The sequence below is a fragment of the Malaclemys terrapin genome, chromosome 13 (genome assembly GCF_027887155.1).
Source record: "Malaclemys terrapin pileata isolate rMalTer1 chromosome 13, rMalTer1.hap1, whole genome shotgun sequence".
Classification (NCBI taxonomy): Eukaryota; Metazoa; Chordata; order Testudines; family Emydidae; genus Malaclemys; species Malaclemys terrapin.
The window spans coordinates 3,978,296-3,994,159 of NC_071517.1; the positions used below are offsets into that span (position 1 = coordinate 3,978,296).

Below are 15,864 nucleotides of genomic sequence, written 5' to 3' on the forward strand. Positions count from 1 at the left end.
CCCACCAGACGAAAAAGGTTGGGAGCCACTGGTCTAGATAATACTTAGTCCTGCCATGAGTGCAGGGGACTGGACTAGATGACCTCTCAAGGTCCCTTCTATGATTCCCAGGAGGCAGGTCTTGTGTGTGCGGGATGGAAACGGGCTGGTTCTTTTTCAGACCCTGTGTGACTGGGGTCCTGGGGAGCCATGTTGAGATTGCTCAATCAGGGCAAACTGCGAAGAATGGGGCAGACAATCCCCCAAACTGATGGTTATTTCAATACGTAGATTCATCAAGCTAGACTCAAAACGACTTCTATAATACTGTATTGGTTACACAGAAGCCAAAACACAGTTCCTTTTAAAGCAACTCAGTCTTGGGCTTCCCACCCAGACAGCCAAGTCAAATAGGATGAGGATTCTTGAAAATATTGTTCATCATAGAAAAAGGTCTACCAATCCCAAGGATCGGACACATTCCCCACCAAGTTAATGAATATGTTAGATCTTACCCAAATACACGCTTACAGCCAGTCCTTAGTATTTAATATCTAAAGGTTTATTTATAAAAAGAAAGACAGAGATGAGAGTTAAAATTGGTTAAAGGAATCAAATACATACAATAATTGCAAAGTTCTTGGGTCAGGCTTAAAGCCGTGATGACATAAACTGCTAACTGATTAAGTCTCTGGTTGCTCCCAAATAATTGGAAGGTCCTCAGTCCCTTGGTTAGAATGCTCCCATTAGTATAAGAACATCGAGATCAGAGCAGGAAAGAGGACAAATGGAGATGTTCCCAGGGCCTTTTATAGCTTCTGTCATGTGGAGGGGAACTTCATTATCCCAAACAAAGCCCTCAGAGTCAGCATAGTTTGGGGGGAAAGCACAAGCACACAAGATGGAGTTTAGCATCACATGGTCTACTCACATGCCCTTGCATGCTTCAATGAGTCACAGCAGGGACCATAGCTGGAACCTCTTCAGGAAGGTCCATCAGGTGTGGATAGGCTTCTTCCATGATTCGTTGTGAGTTGTGTTTATAACTTGAATAGTCCCTTCACAGTGTGCTGGCAAAAACCCTTGTGGGTGTTACCCCAGGAGCAAACACCTTTGAAATACAGGTACATAGTCAATATTCATAACTTCAGATGCAAAAATGATGCATGCATACAAATAGGATAATCAATTCAGCAAATTATAACGTTTCCATTGACACCTTACATGACCTACTTTGTACAAGATGTGTTGCAATTATGTAACAGTGGTCGCAACAATGATTTACATGGGCCTATTTTAATCTTATAACGTCACACTCTGTAATTCGCACCCTTTCCTGTACCTGTAGCACAGGAAGGTCCCCACATCACTGCCACCCTGCCCCTTGTTGGAAGGTGACTGGACATTGCTGCCTTATAGGCCTATCAGTTTTAACCACCACATTGTCTAGACCTGCTCAGAGCAGGTCTAGACGGCATGGTGGCTTTAATGCAGGCTTGTCTACACTAGCACTGTCTGCACTAGTACTTGTCAACCTTACAGCTGCAGTGGAACCATAAATAATGTGAACCAAAATGGAACGCTGAGGGAGGCTTGACCTTCTCCATGCTGCGGTTTGAGCAGCATCTTTCCTGCTGGTTTTTTGGTTGTGGGTGGGGCAAATGGTTCCCAGCATGAGCCTGCCCCCTTTTGAACTGATCTCGAGTCAATTTCTCTTTCCCCCTCAGACAGAGGTGAAAACGGGGAGCCCTATCAGAGACGGAAGGGCGCGGGAGCCAGCCAGTCAGAAGTCCCATCTGCATCTCAGACTTCTGGAGACAGCGCGTTGGCCCCAGGAAGCAGCAGTTGGCGGCGAATTATGCTGCTCATTCTAGCTGTAACGATACATAACATTCCAGGTAAGCACCGTGTCTGCTTTCAGTTGCAGGGTGGGTGTAGCCGTGTTTGTCGCCGGCAGCGATAGAGATGAAGCGATATCTTTTATTGGACCGGCTTCTGTTGGTGCAAAGAACAAGCTGTCAAACTTCACCGAGCTCTTCATCCGCTCTGGAGAAGGTAACCAGAGTGTCTATCAGACCTTCTGTGTGACCCTCTTGTGCTTAACAATCTGTCCGACCTTTTCTTTAGCTTAGACACCCTGGTTACCTTCTCCAGACCTAAGGAAGGGCTCTGTGGAGCTCAAAAGCTTGTCCCTTCCATCAGCAGATGTTGGTGCAATAAAAGATACTAGCTCATCCACCATGTCACTTGCAGTGGCCTGTTCCTGAAGATGTCGTTCCCTCGGTTGGATGAGAGAGAGAGAGCCTTCTTGCCACCGCATCAAGGATTTTGGAATGGCCATTTTGTTTTTATTGCTGTTTCACGATTGCAGACGCTGCCCATCGCAGTAGCATCTGAGCACCTTTTTGCTTAAATCTGCTACAGCTGGTCTTGCTTGTCTGTGTTCATGTTATTCGGTCCTATAAAGGCTGAATCATCAATATACATTAGCGGGTGGCAGTTTCAGGAGAATGGCTCCTGATTCTGCACGGTGTTCTAAATTCCCTTGGTCTCCCCCTACTGCCAGCCCCAAGTGTTTAAAAATCATGTCAGACCCCCCTCCATCCCCCCCAAATCACGAGAGTTAAAAACCATGAGCTCTTAAAAATGACTGTTAGGCTTTTTATTTGTCTGCTGGTCTTTGCGCTGATAGGGATTTGCTCTGCAACCATGAGGGACAGAAACATTTTCTTTTTGGTTAATTAAAAGAAAGCTGAGATTCTCACAATCACATGAATCCAGGAGCTGGGGCTTTAAGAAAAATGATACCACAGGACTGGCATTAAAATTGTGAGCGTTGACAACACTTAGTTGCTTTGTAATTCTTTCTTACGCTGGGGGTAAGACGGGATAACTCTTTCAGGCTGCTTTCCTTGTATGCTCTTTTTCCCCCTCCCCTTTCTATCTCTTTTCCTTGTTAGAAGAGCCCTTATTTCATTTAGATGTGTAACCTGTGTTATGGAAGGATAGAAGGAAACTGATCTGCATAGCTTTGATCTTGGGGAGACTGAAATGCTGGATTCTCTGTGCTCGCTTGAGAAAGCAGGATTCCAAAACACGGTGACTGTATCGCTCCGTGGCAGTGAAGCTGCTACCGCATACTAAATGAAAGGTGCTCAAATAAAACAGACACTCTTCCCATCAGAACAGAGACTCTAGAAATTTCCGTGTTCTGTTGCGTGTGCTTTCTGATTTTAGGGGTGGCTTCTCGCTGCTGTGACAGAACTGTAATTTTAAATTTCATTGTTGGATGCTTCTCTGTTGTGTTGACTCGTGAAAAAGCTCAGAATTACGTGGCTTTGATCACAGCTCCTGTACCCACTTCAAGGACAGTCAGGAGCCAAATGGCAAAAAAATTATAGAAACATGAAGCTGGAGATAGTAGCCGTGGGTTGGGTGTGGGTGTGGGTGTGTATGGGTGCTTTCTGCTCATGCATTTCAAAAAATGCATTCTTTCCATCCTTCTGTTGCTTGCTTGTCTCTTTGAAATCAATTGCTTCATTTCAGCTTGTAATCATTTTTCACTGTCCTTCATTGCTCCATCTACTGTTTCTGGGTGGAGGCATTCACTTAACTAGGTTTCCTTCATCCCAAAGAGGGTGAACGATAATACCTTCGCTTCACTTTTCGTTGGATGATCTCAAAGTGCTTTGCTAACACTAATTCATTGTGCATCCCAGCCTTGTCTGTACTAGCAATTGTCAACTACGCTATATCTTCATCAGTGCTTAGCTGCAAGTGTAGGAAAAATTCTGGGGTTTTTACCATGCGCCTGTGAAACCTGCTCTAGATTAATTGAAACTGCTCGAAAGCTTATACAAGTTTGTATCGCTGAGTGGCCAGTGGGCAAGTAGAAGATTGACTGCAAATAAAATGTCATTTAATGCAGCATTGGGGTTGATGCTTTAAACTCGCCAAAGCCAAGAATCTCGGAGTTAAAATTCTCCCAGGTGCCATAAATCTAACCGGTGTGTGCTAGATCTCATTGGTTAGCACTGGCTATAGTGACATACTGCACAGAGTGTTTATTTTACAGTGTGAGCAAACTAGAGGGTGGATGAAGGCTAGTAGTAAATTCAGCATGCTAAGCCTTTCGGTCTGGGATAGGAATACAGGAATTGCCTGAGTGGGTCAGAGGAATAATTCATCTAGCCCAGCGGGCTGTCAGCTGTTTTAGATGAAGACGTAAGAAACTCAGCAGTAGGCAGTTATTATGCCCGAGGGCACTCTGCGCTAAGAAAACTTAAAATTCTGCGCACAATATTTTAAAATTCTGCAGGTGTGGGTTGAAAGGGTTCTCTGTGGGGCAGTCTGGGTGTGGGCAGCTCAGTGTGGGATCTGGATGCACAGGTGCTTGTTGGGGGTTCTGGATGCAACGGTAATGGGACTCTGCAGGGGGGTCCAGGTGAAGGTGGTTGGGGCTCAGTGAAGGGGTATGTCTCTGGTGTGAGGGGATAGAGCTCAGCAGAGGGGTCTGGGGTGGGGAGCTCAATGGGTGGGGGTCCAGATGCTGGAGGAGTCGGGATCTGTGGGGTGGGGATCTAGGTGCAGCTGGTTGGGGCTCGGTGAGGTGGGGATCCGGGTGCGGGTGGCTCGTCAGGGTGGTCCAGGTGCAGGGGGAGTGGGGCTCATCGGGGGATTCTGAGTGCGGGGGATGAGGCTCGGTGGGGGGGACTGGGTATGAGGGGGTCTGGATGCACAGGGGTTGGGCGGATGGGGGAACAGCTCTCTGTACAGGGATCCTTCCCCCTGCAGCTGAGGAGCGATGGGTGCAGAAAGCTGGGAGCGGGGAGAGTTTGCAGTGATTCTTGCAGCCAAGGGAGAAATCTGGGGGGGGGTGGGTCTCATCCGGCCCCAGATGCCGTGCAGGGGATGAAGAAGTCCCATCCTGCCCAGCTGGGACTAGCTGCTGAGCCCGGCACAGGGTAGGAGCCATCAGCTGGGTGTTCCCCGGTCCCACCTCCTGCCCCACAGTGATTTACCTCTCTGCCAGCTGTCCTAGGCACCTGAAACATACTGCTGGGGAGGATTGCATGCCCACTCTTGTGGATTCCCTGTCAAAAAGTCATTTTTCTGTGGGAAAGCAAGGAAATCTGCAGGGGACATAAATTCTGCGCATGTGAAATGGCGCAGAATTTCCCCAGGAGTAAGTTACTGGAATGTCTCCTACCATTCCTCAATAGTAAGAGATTGGCTTATGCCCTTAGGCCTTGTGACTCGATATCTCAATGGATTGATGCCCATTTTCCATTCAAAAACTCTTGGTTTGGGGTTTTTTAATACGCTGATAATTCCAGAAACTCTAATTACCCAATTAACTCTCCAGTCTTTTTTTTTTTTTGTTAAAATCTTCGCCTAAATGATCCCTTGTGGCAAGGAGTCCCACAGGCCAGTTCTGAATTGTGTGAAAACATGTTTCCTTTCTTCATCTGTTATGAATTTGCTGCATCTTGCTGTCTCTGATGTATCCTCTTTATAGGAGTCATTACTTCGCATACCTTTATCATGTCCCATCTGATTCACCTCTTTTTCTAAGGTAACTGGCCCTGTTCATTCATAGCCTTGCTTTAGTCAACGATAACCCTATGGCTGATGAAAATGTTGTTGGTGGGACTCCGTGACTGCAAGCATTGGAGACATGATGCAAAGGGCCTCGAGGAGGGAAGCTGAATTGGTGGGGTTATTGGGATTAGGGAGAGGGGTGATGATAGGCTACCTTGCCCATCACCATAGTATGTGACCCATCTTTGTCTCCTCCTGGAACAGGGATTTCCGCAGGATGCCGACCTGCTGTCGTGGCATTTAAAAGGTCCATGATGTGTGCAGCAGATGAATAGGGAGTACACAACAGTGTGGTGTAAAGGTTTCACTGACATGAGTTTGAGATGGTTGCTGTAAAAATTAATATGGTGAGATTTGCTTTAATATCATGAGATGCAAAAAACTATAAAGATGAGGTTCTTTTAGTTGCTCTCTTCTGTTGGGGTGTTTGGGGTTCACATTTTCAAGCTCTTCTCTTTAACTATGTGAACTAGAAACACTTTTTAAATGCAAGCTGGGATTCTTAGTTAATAAGAGTGATTTCAGCCGTGGGTGGCTTTAGGAAAAATGCCAAGTACCGTGAGACTTGTGATAAACTCATGAGAGTTGGCCACAGGAATTTTCAGAAGCGCTGACATCATCCTTTGCATTCGGGGAGAGTTTTACCATTGAATTCAGTGGGAGCAGAGTTAGGCCAATTCTGAACGCTTGACTCTCCACCAGAAAACTCCACTTGATTGAGTCAGCATGACTTGTGTCTGCAAGATGAGTTGTGTGTAACTTTCTCTGTATGCAAGCAGATCCTGCTTGGTCTCCCAAATTAGGAAAATCTGCTCGTGATTCCTTGCGTGGCTTTTCTCTGTCTTTCTCAGGAATTTTGTAGTTTGTGATTTAAAAAAAAAAAAAAAAATCCATTTCCACCTTCTGATGTTTTTAATTCAGTTTCTTCCAATCTGGCACATCCCATACATTATAAACCCAGTTGCTGAGTTGTAACAACTTGGAATCTGTGCTTACAACTCTAAAATTACAGCACAGGAGAACAATTTGTCTTAATTATTAGAATTCTCTGACTAATGAACTACAGACAGTGCTTTCAGAGATCTAAAATAAAATCTGTGGCCTTTAATTGAATAGGAATTTGTAAAAAAATGTTTTTTAAATAGATAAAACATTTGCTTTGTGTTGGAGATGAAACTGATTTTAATCCCTTTCAATTCAAGCAAGTGAGCAGCAGATCTCCAATGTGGACTCTTTCACCATCTGGGAGAGCCAGGGGACATAAGTTGACATATTCTTCCAAATCAGACTTTTGTTAAGATGTATTATTTGGATTGTGGTACTGTGCCTAGGAGCTGCAGTGCTAGACTTGATTGTGGTAGGTGCTGTGCAAACACAGAACCGAAAGATTGTCCCTGCCCCAAACTAAGTGCAAGCTTCTACCAAACTTGTGCTCACTAGGAATATTGACATTTTAAAAAAGAGAAACACTGGTAATGGTTAGTTTAAAGCAAAGACGTCTCCATTTGCGTTTGCAAACCCCTCCCCTCCGAAAGGGAAACTGCCTGTCGTTGTTCTGTGTCTGTACAGCACCTAGAACAGTGGAGACCGGGACTAGGAATGGGGCTCCTAAGCATTACTGCAAAACAAATACTAATCAACAGTGGCACTAATTGCAGTGTGGAGTGCTCATGAACAGCATGACGATAGGGCGGTAGCTGCTTTAAAGGTGACCATAATTTTAAATAGAAACCAAAAGAAAAAGGTCACTCGCGTTTGAGTCGAAAACAGCGTAATTGGATTTTATCCCTCAGCCGAAGCTGTCGGGAAGCGCAGGAGTGAATAGGGTGCCTGCATGCATTTGTCTCTTGCTGTCCTGCGCAGCGTCTGCTAAGGAGCTGTGGACTGTCACTGAAGAAACAAACCTTTGTAAAGGAATGAACAAAGTGTCACCCAAAGCAATAGGTTAATGACCATAATCTCTCCGTGGCTTGGAAGAGGCTGTTGTAACCTTTTTTTGTTCTGACACCGCACAAAGTCCCCCTTGGGCGATTATTGAGCCTCAGAAATGATCTCTTACTTCTTAAAGGTCACAGCATTAAAGTTTAACATTTAGAGTGGTGTGGGAGAGCAGTGCCCTGTGAATGTATCTGTTACCGCTCAGCAAGTGAGTTGTGTTCATCTCCTGCTGCAAGGCTCCCGGGCTAACAAATAAGGTCTTTTCCTGAGGCCGTCAAGTGCATGCAAGGCAGGGATACAGACAGCCCAAGCTTTGATGCAGCCCCTGCAGATTTCACTAACTTGCAGTGGACAGGCTGGCAAAGCGTGCGAGATGGAAACGGCCTTGTTGTTGAGGCTGAAGTTGAATAGGTTTCAGTATCGATGAGTGGGGCAATGTTTATAGTGAGCTCCGTCCTTAAAAGAGTGGGGGCTCGCTTTCTTTTCCGGTTGACCTGTGTGTCTCCATTAGCACTGCATAGGCAGGCCAGCCTGTTACGCAGGTGAGGTGAATGAGTGTAACATCCGTCTTGTGCTGTCCACTGAAATTGAAGCCCCCTACAAGCGTTGTTATTTCCATTTCACAGTTTGGACAACTGAGGCATTGAAAGGCGAGGTGACTTGCCCGGAGTCTCAGTTAGCGTTGGTGGTGGGAATAGAAACCAGGTCTCCTGACTCCTAGTCCAAAGCCCTGGACACTGGACCATGCCTCTTGGGCAGTTTCCCAGCGTGCCCTGTCTAAGGAAGTGATGCGATAGCAGAGGGAGCCTCTAAGGTTGGTAACTCGCTGGCCAGTTGCAAACCCTCTGACGATGGGGTTTGTACTTATCCATCCTTCTGTTTCCAAAAGGGCATCCCTGTTTTATTTCGTGGCTGTATTGCTCTTTGGGACCTCAACATTTATTATGGAGCTGCCACGACACCTCCTCTGCACTGTTGCCAGAGATTGTGAGGGCTGTGTAGAGACCAAAGGTGTCAGCCACAGGTGAGCGAGTAGGAAGAGGGGCAGTCTTCCTCAAGGTGAAGACAAGGCCTCGAGAAGGGAAGCTGAACTGGTGGGGTCATTGGGATTAGGGAGAAGGGTGATAGTGCCCATCACCATAGTATTTGACCCATCTTTGTCTCGTCCTGGAACAGGGATTTCCCCAGGATGCCAACCTGCTGCCGTGACATTTAAAAGGCAACTTAAAGAACTAAAAATCAGGTGTCACTGAAGTTCTTTTTGTTTTCCTTGCAAAGCATTGTACTCCCCTGGCATTGCTCGTCGCTCAGCAGTGCCTCGTGTCACGTCTCCGGCAGGTTAAATTTGATGAGGCCTCTTTCCACCGCGCGGGGTTTGTAAACACTGTAATGTTCTCCCTTAATTATAACCCTATAAGTGGAAAGCCTGACATAATTAGCTCACACTCCTGCAGCGCGGGGCCGCTTTGCTGAGTGTAGCATGTTACAGGGAGCGCCCTGGTGCAGAAGCTCGCGTGGTGGGTTGTTGGATTGAGCTGCTGGGTTTTTGTTTGGTTTCGTTGCAAACTGGAGAAGTTGAGGCTGGGGTGAGCGTGCACCGAGTGGATCCTGGGTAGAACTGCATGCAGTAGCCTCCTACTGCCACCCGTTACCACAATCTGGTTCATGAAATTGTGCCAGGCCATCTTTGTCAGTGTGAACGTAGTTCAATCCCATTTGTTTGGTGGTAGCAGACTTATGTGTTAGTGTCAATTGATGCTGCTGCTGCTTATGTCGAGCCTGTCATCAGAGGATCTCAGAGCACCTTGCCGGGGTTTCTTACCTCCTCTGCTAGGTGAATATTCCCCTCATTTATCTGAGACACACAGAGTGTTGGAAGAGCGGAGCCGGGGACCCCGGAGTCCTGACTCCCAGGGCGTGACTCGTCTCTGCATTGCACATTGGGTACTGATTTATACCTGTGCTAAGTGGATGTAAAAGAGCTCCCAGCAGGGAAGGTGGAGAATTTGGGTTTGATGCCAGATTTACATCCACACTGCAGTCGCTCTGCATGGGTGTACGGGCTACTGAAGGGGCAAATTCTGCCCAGTCCCTCCAGCTGGGGGGTTAATGTCCATGTCATTGCAGATGCTGGTTCTGCAAAGCCGCTGCTTTTCATTAGCTTCGTGCCAGAAATGCCTGCCTAGTATGAAAGGCGACACCTCAGGCCAGCACTCCTGACAGGCAGCCTGCCGATGGTTTGGTTCAGGTGACTAACCAAAGCTTAGCCAGCATGCTGGGATCTCCCCCTCGCTCCTACTCACCCATCTCTCTCCGATCGCTCCCCCACATCCCCACTTGCAACCCACCTCCTCCACCAGCTTCTCCCTCCTCCCTGCAAAGAAGGGTTGTGTGCCGCCTGAGGCCATGTGAGTGTCTGCCTCTTACCAGAGTCACTTGCTTTAATTGTTTTTGTTAGGCTCAGTGCTTAAACACACCCCTGAATCGAAAAAAGAACAGGAGGACTTGTGGCACCTTAGAGACTAACACATTTATTTGAGCATAAGCTTTCGTGGGCTACACCCCACTTCTTCGGATGCAATCCTTGAATCGAAGGATCTTGGAGCATTCAGCGACTATGCAGTAATGAGGCTGTGGCACTTGCCCTCCCAAGGAGGTAAGCAAGTGTTGGAATCCCCATTTTGCAGCTGGGGTAATCAAGCCATTCACTGCATTGCAGGCTCCTGGGGGCAGGGACTGTCTGGTGTGGAACCGAATGCATTGTTAGTGCTTACGTGAGCAATTTGCCAAAGTTCACCCAGCTGGGGCATTGACGGAGCTGGGAATAGAACCCACGACTCCTGATTCACAAGCTTGTGTTCTAGGTACCAGGCCGCGCTCCTTCCCGTGAATCCCCCAAGGGATGATGAGTTTGTGTTTACTTTGACCCCCTTTAAGAGGAGAGTGCCTTTAAGTTTTGGCAAAGAGACTGTCTTTCATTTCAGGCAAATCTGCGAGAGGCTGACTAAAGTGTGGGAAAGATAATTGAGTAGAGAAACCTGCTTCTTGAGTTTGTTGTGTGTTGACTGGCTTCAGCGGGCCAGGCGACGGTTTGTTGTTTTGTTCCTGAGCTGGAACAGGCAACATAAAGAATAAATTGGTCAGGACAGGAAATGCCAAACAGCGGAGTAGTTCCTGCTAATTAATATTCATATATGCCAAGTTCAGTGGAACATTAATTATGTATTTAATCAGACCTTGTTTATTCTGGTTCATCTTTGTACCTTAGGTGCTTGTTATGATGAGGAATTGAAAATAATTAGTGTTACTGGTGTGCGGGGGAAAAAAAACAATGAGGTGTAAATTTAAAGTCTAAATGCTGCTCCCTTCCCTTTGATCTGCTTAAAGAGAGGGAGGGAAATGGCACACCGGGGAATTTTGGGGCACTTTCTTCCAGTGTCATTCCCTCCAGATTCTCAAAGTCTAAGTCTTCTGCATATTCTGAACATTTTTGTGTGTGTTGTGATGGCACCTGAAGGCCACTTGTCCGGATCAGGCCTCATTGCAGAAAGTGTTGTACAAACACACAGGCAGGCGGGGACCCTGCCCCAAGAAGATTACAACTTAATTTAAAACTAGACAAAATCAGTGAGTGTGACAAAGGAAATATGGTAACAAAACCAAAACCATATGGGATCATAGGTTAGTTAGGCCCCAGTCCAGCAAAATCTTTAAGCATGTGACTAGTTTCATGGATGGCAATGGGACTGCTTAAGTGCTTTGTGAGATGGGGGATTTATTGTGCAACTTCATTACACTTTCAGATTATTTGCAAACTCCAAAATTAGCTATTCCTCCACTGCAAAATCTGGCTGTCGGCTGGTTGGCGGGCTTCCTAGCTCCTTGCCTAGGTTTGTTTTTAAATTAATAATACCGGGCGCATACGTTTTCATCTCTTCAGAGCACTTCATGGACTTGAAGAAGTGAATCCTTGTATCTTTCTTTCCCCTCCCCATGAGGCTGATGACTACCACCCACATTTTAAAGATGAGGAAACTGAGGCACGGCGTTTTAAGTGACTTGCCCAAGGCGACTTCAAAGTCAGTGCGATGTGGGATGGAAATTTGTAAGTTAATGGCTCATGCTCAGCCTACAAGACCATCCCGCAGCTCTGTTTTTGTTTGTGTGCGCGTTTCGGGGGTGGGTGAGGAAGAGCTGGGTGTGAGTACAGTTCAGTGACTTCGCATGATGCATGGTGTTAGGAGCGTGTTGAATGTAACTGCATTGTGGCACGCAGCTTTCAGGCCATTTGCTGTGTGGGGCTGGGCCCCAGCTTTGGAGCGCCTCCGTTATTGGTGGTTCTCCATTTCTGTCCCGGACGCGTGGGCTCTTTAACCATGGCCTGGGTGTAGCAAAGAGGAACCTGAGCCTTTGTCTGCCTCCCTCCATCGCCTGAGTCGTAGCCGTGAGAAATGAAAGAAATAACAAGACACAAACACGACTTCTCTGTCCCATTCTCTCAACCCCCCCAGGGCTCAGAATGCTGAGCAATGAATCAATCAAGATGGAATTTATGGCGGGACGGAGATGGTAGAAATGAGGCCAATTTTGGAATGCAAAGAAATCCCCTAATTTTGTTAGTTTGCAGACGTTGGCTGGGCCCTCTCCCTCTTCATTGGGAACTGAATTTGAGCCCTTTATGCAGAAAGGGAATTTCCTGAAGGTTTTCCATATGGGAATATGATCTAGTGGTTAAAAATAAAAAAGAACGCCACTGCATTATTGAAAGCTGTCTGTTACAGGGATGTGGCTGAGGATTTATAGATGGAATACAATCTACCAGGAACTCATGCTTTCCGTCGCAGTGCTCCCATCTGTTTGATCCAAAGGGTCCTGGGTAGTGGTGCATTGGATTCTGGGTGGCAGAGCAGATCTGGATAGATAGGCCAAGCGATACGAAGGTAGAGTATCTCGAAAAAGCTGATGTGACAGCAGATTGTCCATGTCCTGTGGGAAAGCGATGGCCGATGGATGACCCTTCCAGTGGAATGGAGAGCATCTTTACTGGGACAGGTCATGGAGAAGGCTGTCTTAGGAGTTCTGTAAGTCCAGTTTGGTCATGCTGGCCCAGGACAGTGATTCGCTCCCATACCAGAGAGCAAGCATGGTCCATTGGTTTGGGCACTCGCCTGGGACTTGGGAGATCTGAGTTCAGTTCCCTGCTCTGCCACAGCCTCGTTGTGTGACTTTGGGCAAGTCCTTTAGCCTCCATTCCCCATCTATAAAACAGAGATGATAGCAGGTGGCATGAGGATAAACACGTGAGAGATTGTGAGGTGCTCAGATATTATGGTAACGGGCCATATATCTACCTAGGATAGATGGATGGATATGTGACAGAGGCCTTTAGAACTGTGCCCATAGTAAGGCGGTGATTTAACATGTTCCTAGGGGCAGGGTCCTATCTAGCTCCTTGGATGAGCTGCCGGAATTAGGCTCCAGCTTACTGGTGTCAGTTGCAGGGAGGCTGTGTTTGTGGTGACTACACCTCTCTTCCCTCTCTGCCCCCGGGTGCCAGTTTCTTTAGTGTAACCCGTTAACAAACCTTCCTTTCCCCTGGGTCAGCTGCATGCAATTCGAAGGATAGAATCATAGAATCATAGAATCATAGAATATCAGAGTTGGAAGGGACCTCAAGAGGTCATCTAGTCCAACCCCCTGCTCAAAGCAGGACCAATTCCCAGCTAAATCATCCCAGCCAGGGCTTTGTCAAGCCGGGCCTTAAAAACCTCCAAGGAAGGAGACTCCACCACCTCCCTAGGTAACGCATTCCAGTGTTTCACCACCCTCCTAGTGAAATAGTTTTTCCTGATATCCAACCTAAACCTCCCCCACTGCAACTTGAGACCATTGCTCCTTGTTCTGTCGCACTAACCCTGTGCTTACACTGCAGCCTACCTTTAATCCTTAAGCAGGTAAGTTTTAAGGAGGCTTTTTCCAAGTCCTACCTACTTGCTTCTTCCATTCCACCAGAACAATACGTGTAATAAAAGGTGTAACTGAGCTCAACAATATCTAAACAGAATTGCCAAAACCCAAGCTAAAACTAGACAACTCACATACTAAATCTCTGATGTATACATTATTCTCCGACTCCATGCAAACTTCAGCCTGACGCCATCAGTTCGAATAGCTCCAGTCACCAACAGCAGGACAGGACAGGAGTTGGAAATTCCAACTCCAAGCACAGGAGGGAGTAAAATGCAACTTCTGCCAGCTTGCTGAAAATCTGGCTTCTGTATGAACTGCTAAAAAGAGGCAGGGTGGATTGATTTAAACCAAAACTATTTAAATCACGAAATTAAGTCAGAATTTAAATCAGGAAGCAGGAAACCTTAGATAATCCATTTTAATCTTGTTTTGCATTTGTACTTTTTGGTTATTTTCCTAATGAAAGTCTGATTCTTATTGGTAACCATTCATGTTGATTTGCAACTAAATGTAGTCTTTACGTTACATTTGGTACATGTTTTTGCTAATCAGGAGGATACCCTATATCTATACACATTTATCTAAACAATTATAACGCTTAACATACATTTGTTCAGATTCTTAATTTTATATTTTGTTAGAAAATGGTGAATGATGCATTTATTTACTAGATTAATTTTACTTGTGATTTGTGTCAAGCTGCACTTAGATGTAAATGAGAACCCAATTAAAAAGGCACAAACCAGCATTTTAAAATTTTGATAAAATTATATTTTCTTAAATATCCAGCATATTTAAGGTGGTTTTATTTAATTTTTTAAACAGCTATATTTTAAAATCCCAGCTCAAGCTTTTCTTCTGTGAAGCTAGAACTAATGTTGTGGTCTACAAACAAAAGCCCAACTCATCACCCCCAACATCATGCCTTATGCTGAGAGTTACAGGTCAGTTACCACTTGGCTCCAAGTAACTAAGGAATGGAAGCAAGCCAGACACATGGCATTCACCTCAACCCTAGCATGGCTTGTTATGGAGTATCTTTGCAGATTATGGCACTGAGTCTTGTGCTCTGAGGGGACACAGGTCTTATTAAATAGGCATTAGGCTAGGCTATTGCTGGGAACCCTGTGAATAAAAGCTGACAGGTTTTCTAAATTTACCCTTAGGTGAAGTTCATTTGATACGGACAGTTACAGAAGCCAACTGTTTAATAGGTCAAGGGTGGTCAAAGAAATGGGACCACAAAGCAATTTCACATTTGGCCCTCTGAACAGCAGCTGATCCACAATGCAAATCAAGTGTGTGAAGATTGCGTTAACCAAGCAAAAATCACCGCAAGAAACCATTGCTTCCAACTCCTTGACCTTGCAACGCTTACCCCGTGTACGCGGGCTCAAAAACAGGCATTCCAGGCTGCAGCATCTGGAAGCAAATGTGGCTGAACCAGTGCAGTCTACATTTTCTCAGTGTACCCTCCCCTTTACGGTCTCTGAGAGATACAGACATTACATACATGGAAAAGTAATGTTAGAAAAACATTATGTATGCTGCGCTGTGTGTTTTAACTTTACTCCTTTAAAGATGATCCTCTTTACACTTCATTTTGTCTCCCATTCCTATCTGACCTTGCTCCTTTGCAGCCTGGTCTGAAGCATTTCTGATCAGTAAATGGACTTGCTTTTATCCCTTGCTCTATCTGCACTTGCCATCTATGCAAGACCATTTTGCTGTTGGTCTCTGAACTCTTCCTGTTCAGGTTCAGTGCCACAGAGGCCACTGCTAGTGAGAAAAATGGCTGGTGAAATGGTGAAGGGGGAGTAGGGTGGCCAGGTGTCTGTTTTTTGACCGGAAAGTCCAGTCGAAAAGGGGACCTGACACGTTTCCGGTCAGATCTACTGACAGGACACCCAAAGTCTAGTTTGTGCAGGCAGGGGAGGTGCTGGGTCATCACCTGCGCCAGTCCCAACTCAGCTGGGGCCACTTCCTATCTGTGACGGGCAGCTCCAGCCCCAGCTCCACAGGCAAGTCTTTCCCAACCTGGGGGGGGAGGGGAAAAGCAGCAAGCGGTGGGGGGGAATGGGGCCTCGGGGGAAGGGGTGGGGCCTCGGGGAAAGGGGTGGGGTGGGGGAGGTTCTGGAGTGTTTGTTTTTTAAATATTATGAAATTGGCAACCCTGGGGGAAGGGGGTGACTAGCGAGCAAGTGTGAAAAATCAGGATGGGGTGGGGAGTAATAGGCTCCTATATAAGACAAAGCCTCTCACATCTGGACATCTGGTCACTCTAGGTACAGTGGCGACTAGCAGTGGAAGAGCAGTTTCCCTTGCAGCAGAGATGCCCCCGCTTTCCAGAGGACGCTGGCGGAGAGGGAGAGGGAG

The 15,864-nt window shown here is 46.4% G+C and overlaps 1 protein-coding gene across 3 annotated transcripts in view; it reads left to right on the forward strand.

The window, feature by feature from the left end:
- Positions 1–15,864, forward strand: part of SLC39A11 (solute carrier family 39 member 11) — a 255,447-nt gene that overhangs the window by 137,503 nt on the left and 102,080 nt on the right. For all 3 annotated transcript variants that reach the window (XM_054047612.1, XM_054047615.1, XM_054047614.1), the window contains one exon: positions 1,707–1,877. In XM_054047612.1, coding sequence (XP_053903587.1) covers positions 1,707–1,877 — 171 coding nt within the window. The remainder of the gene's footprint in view (positions 1–1,706; positions 1,878–15,864) is intronic.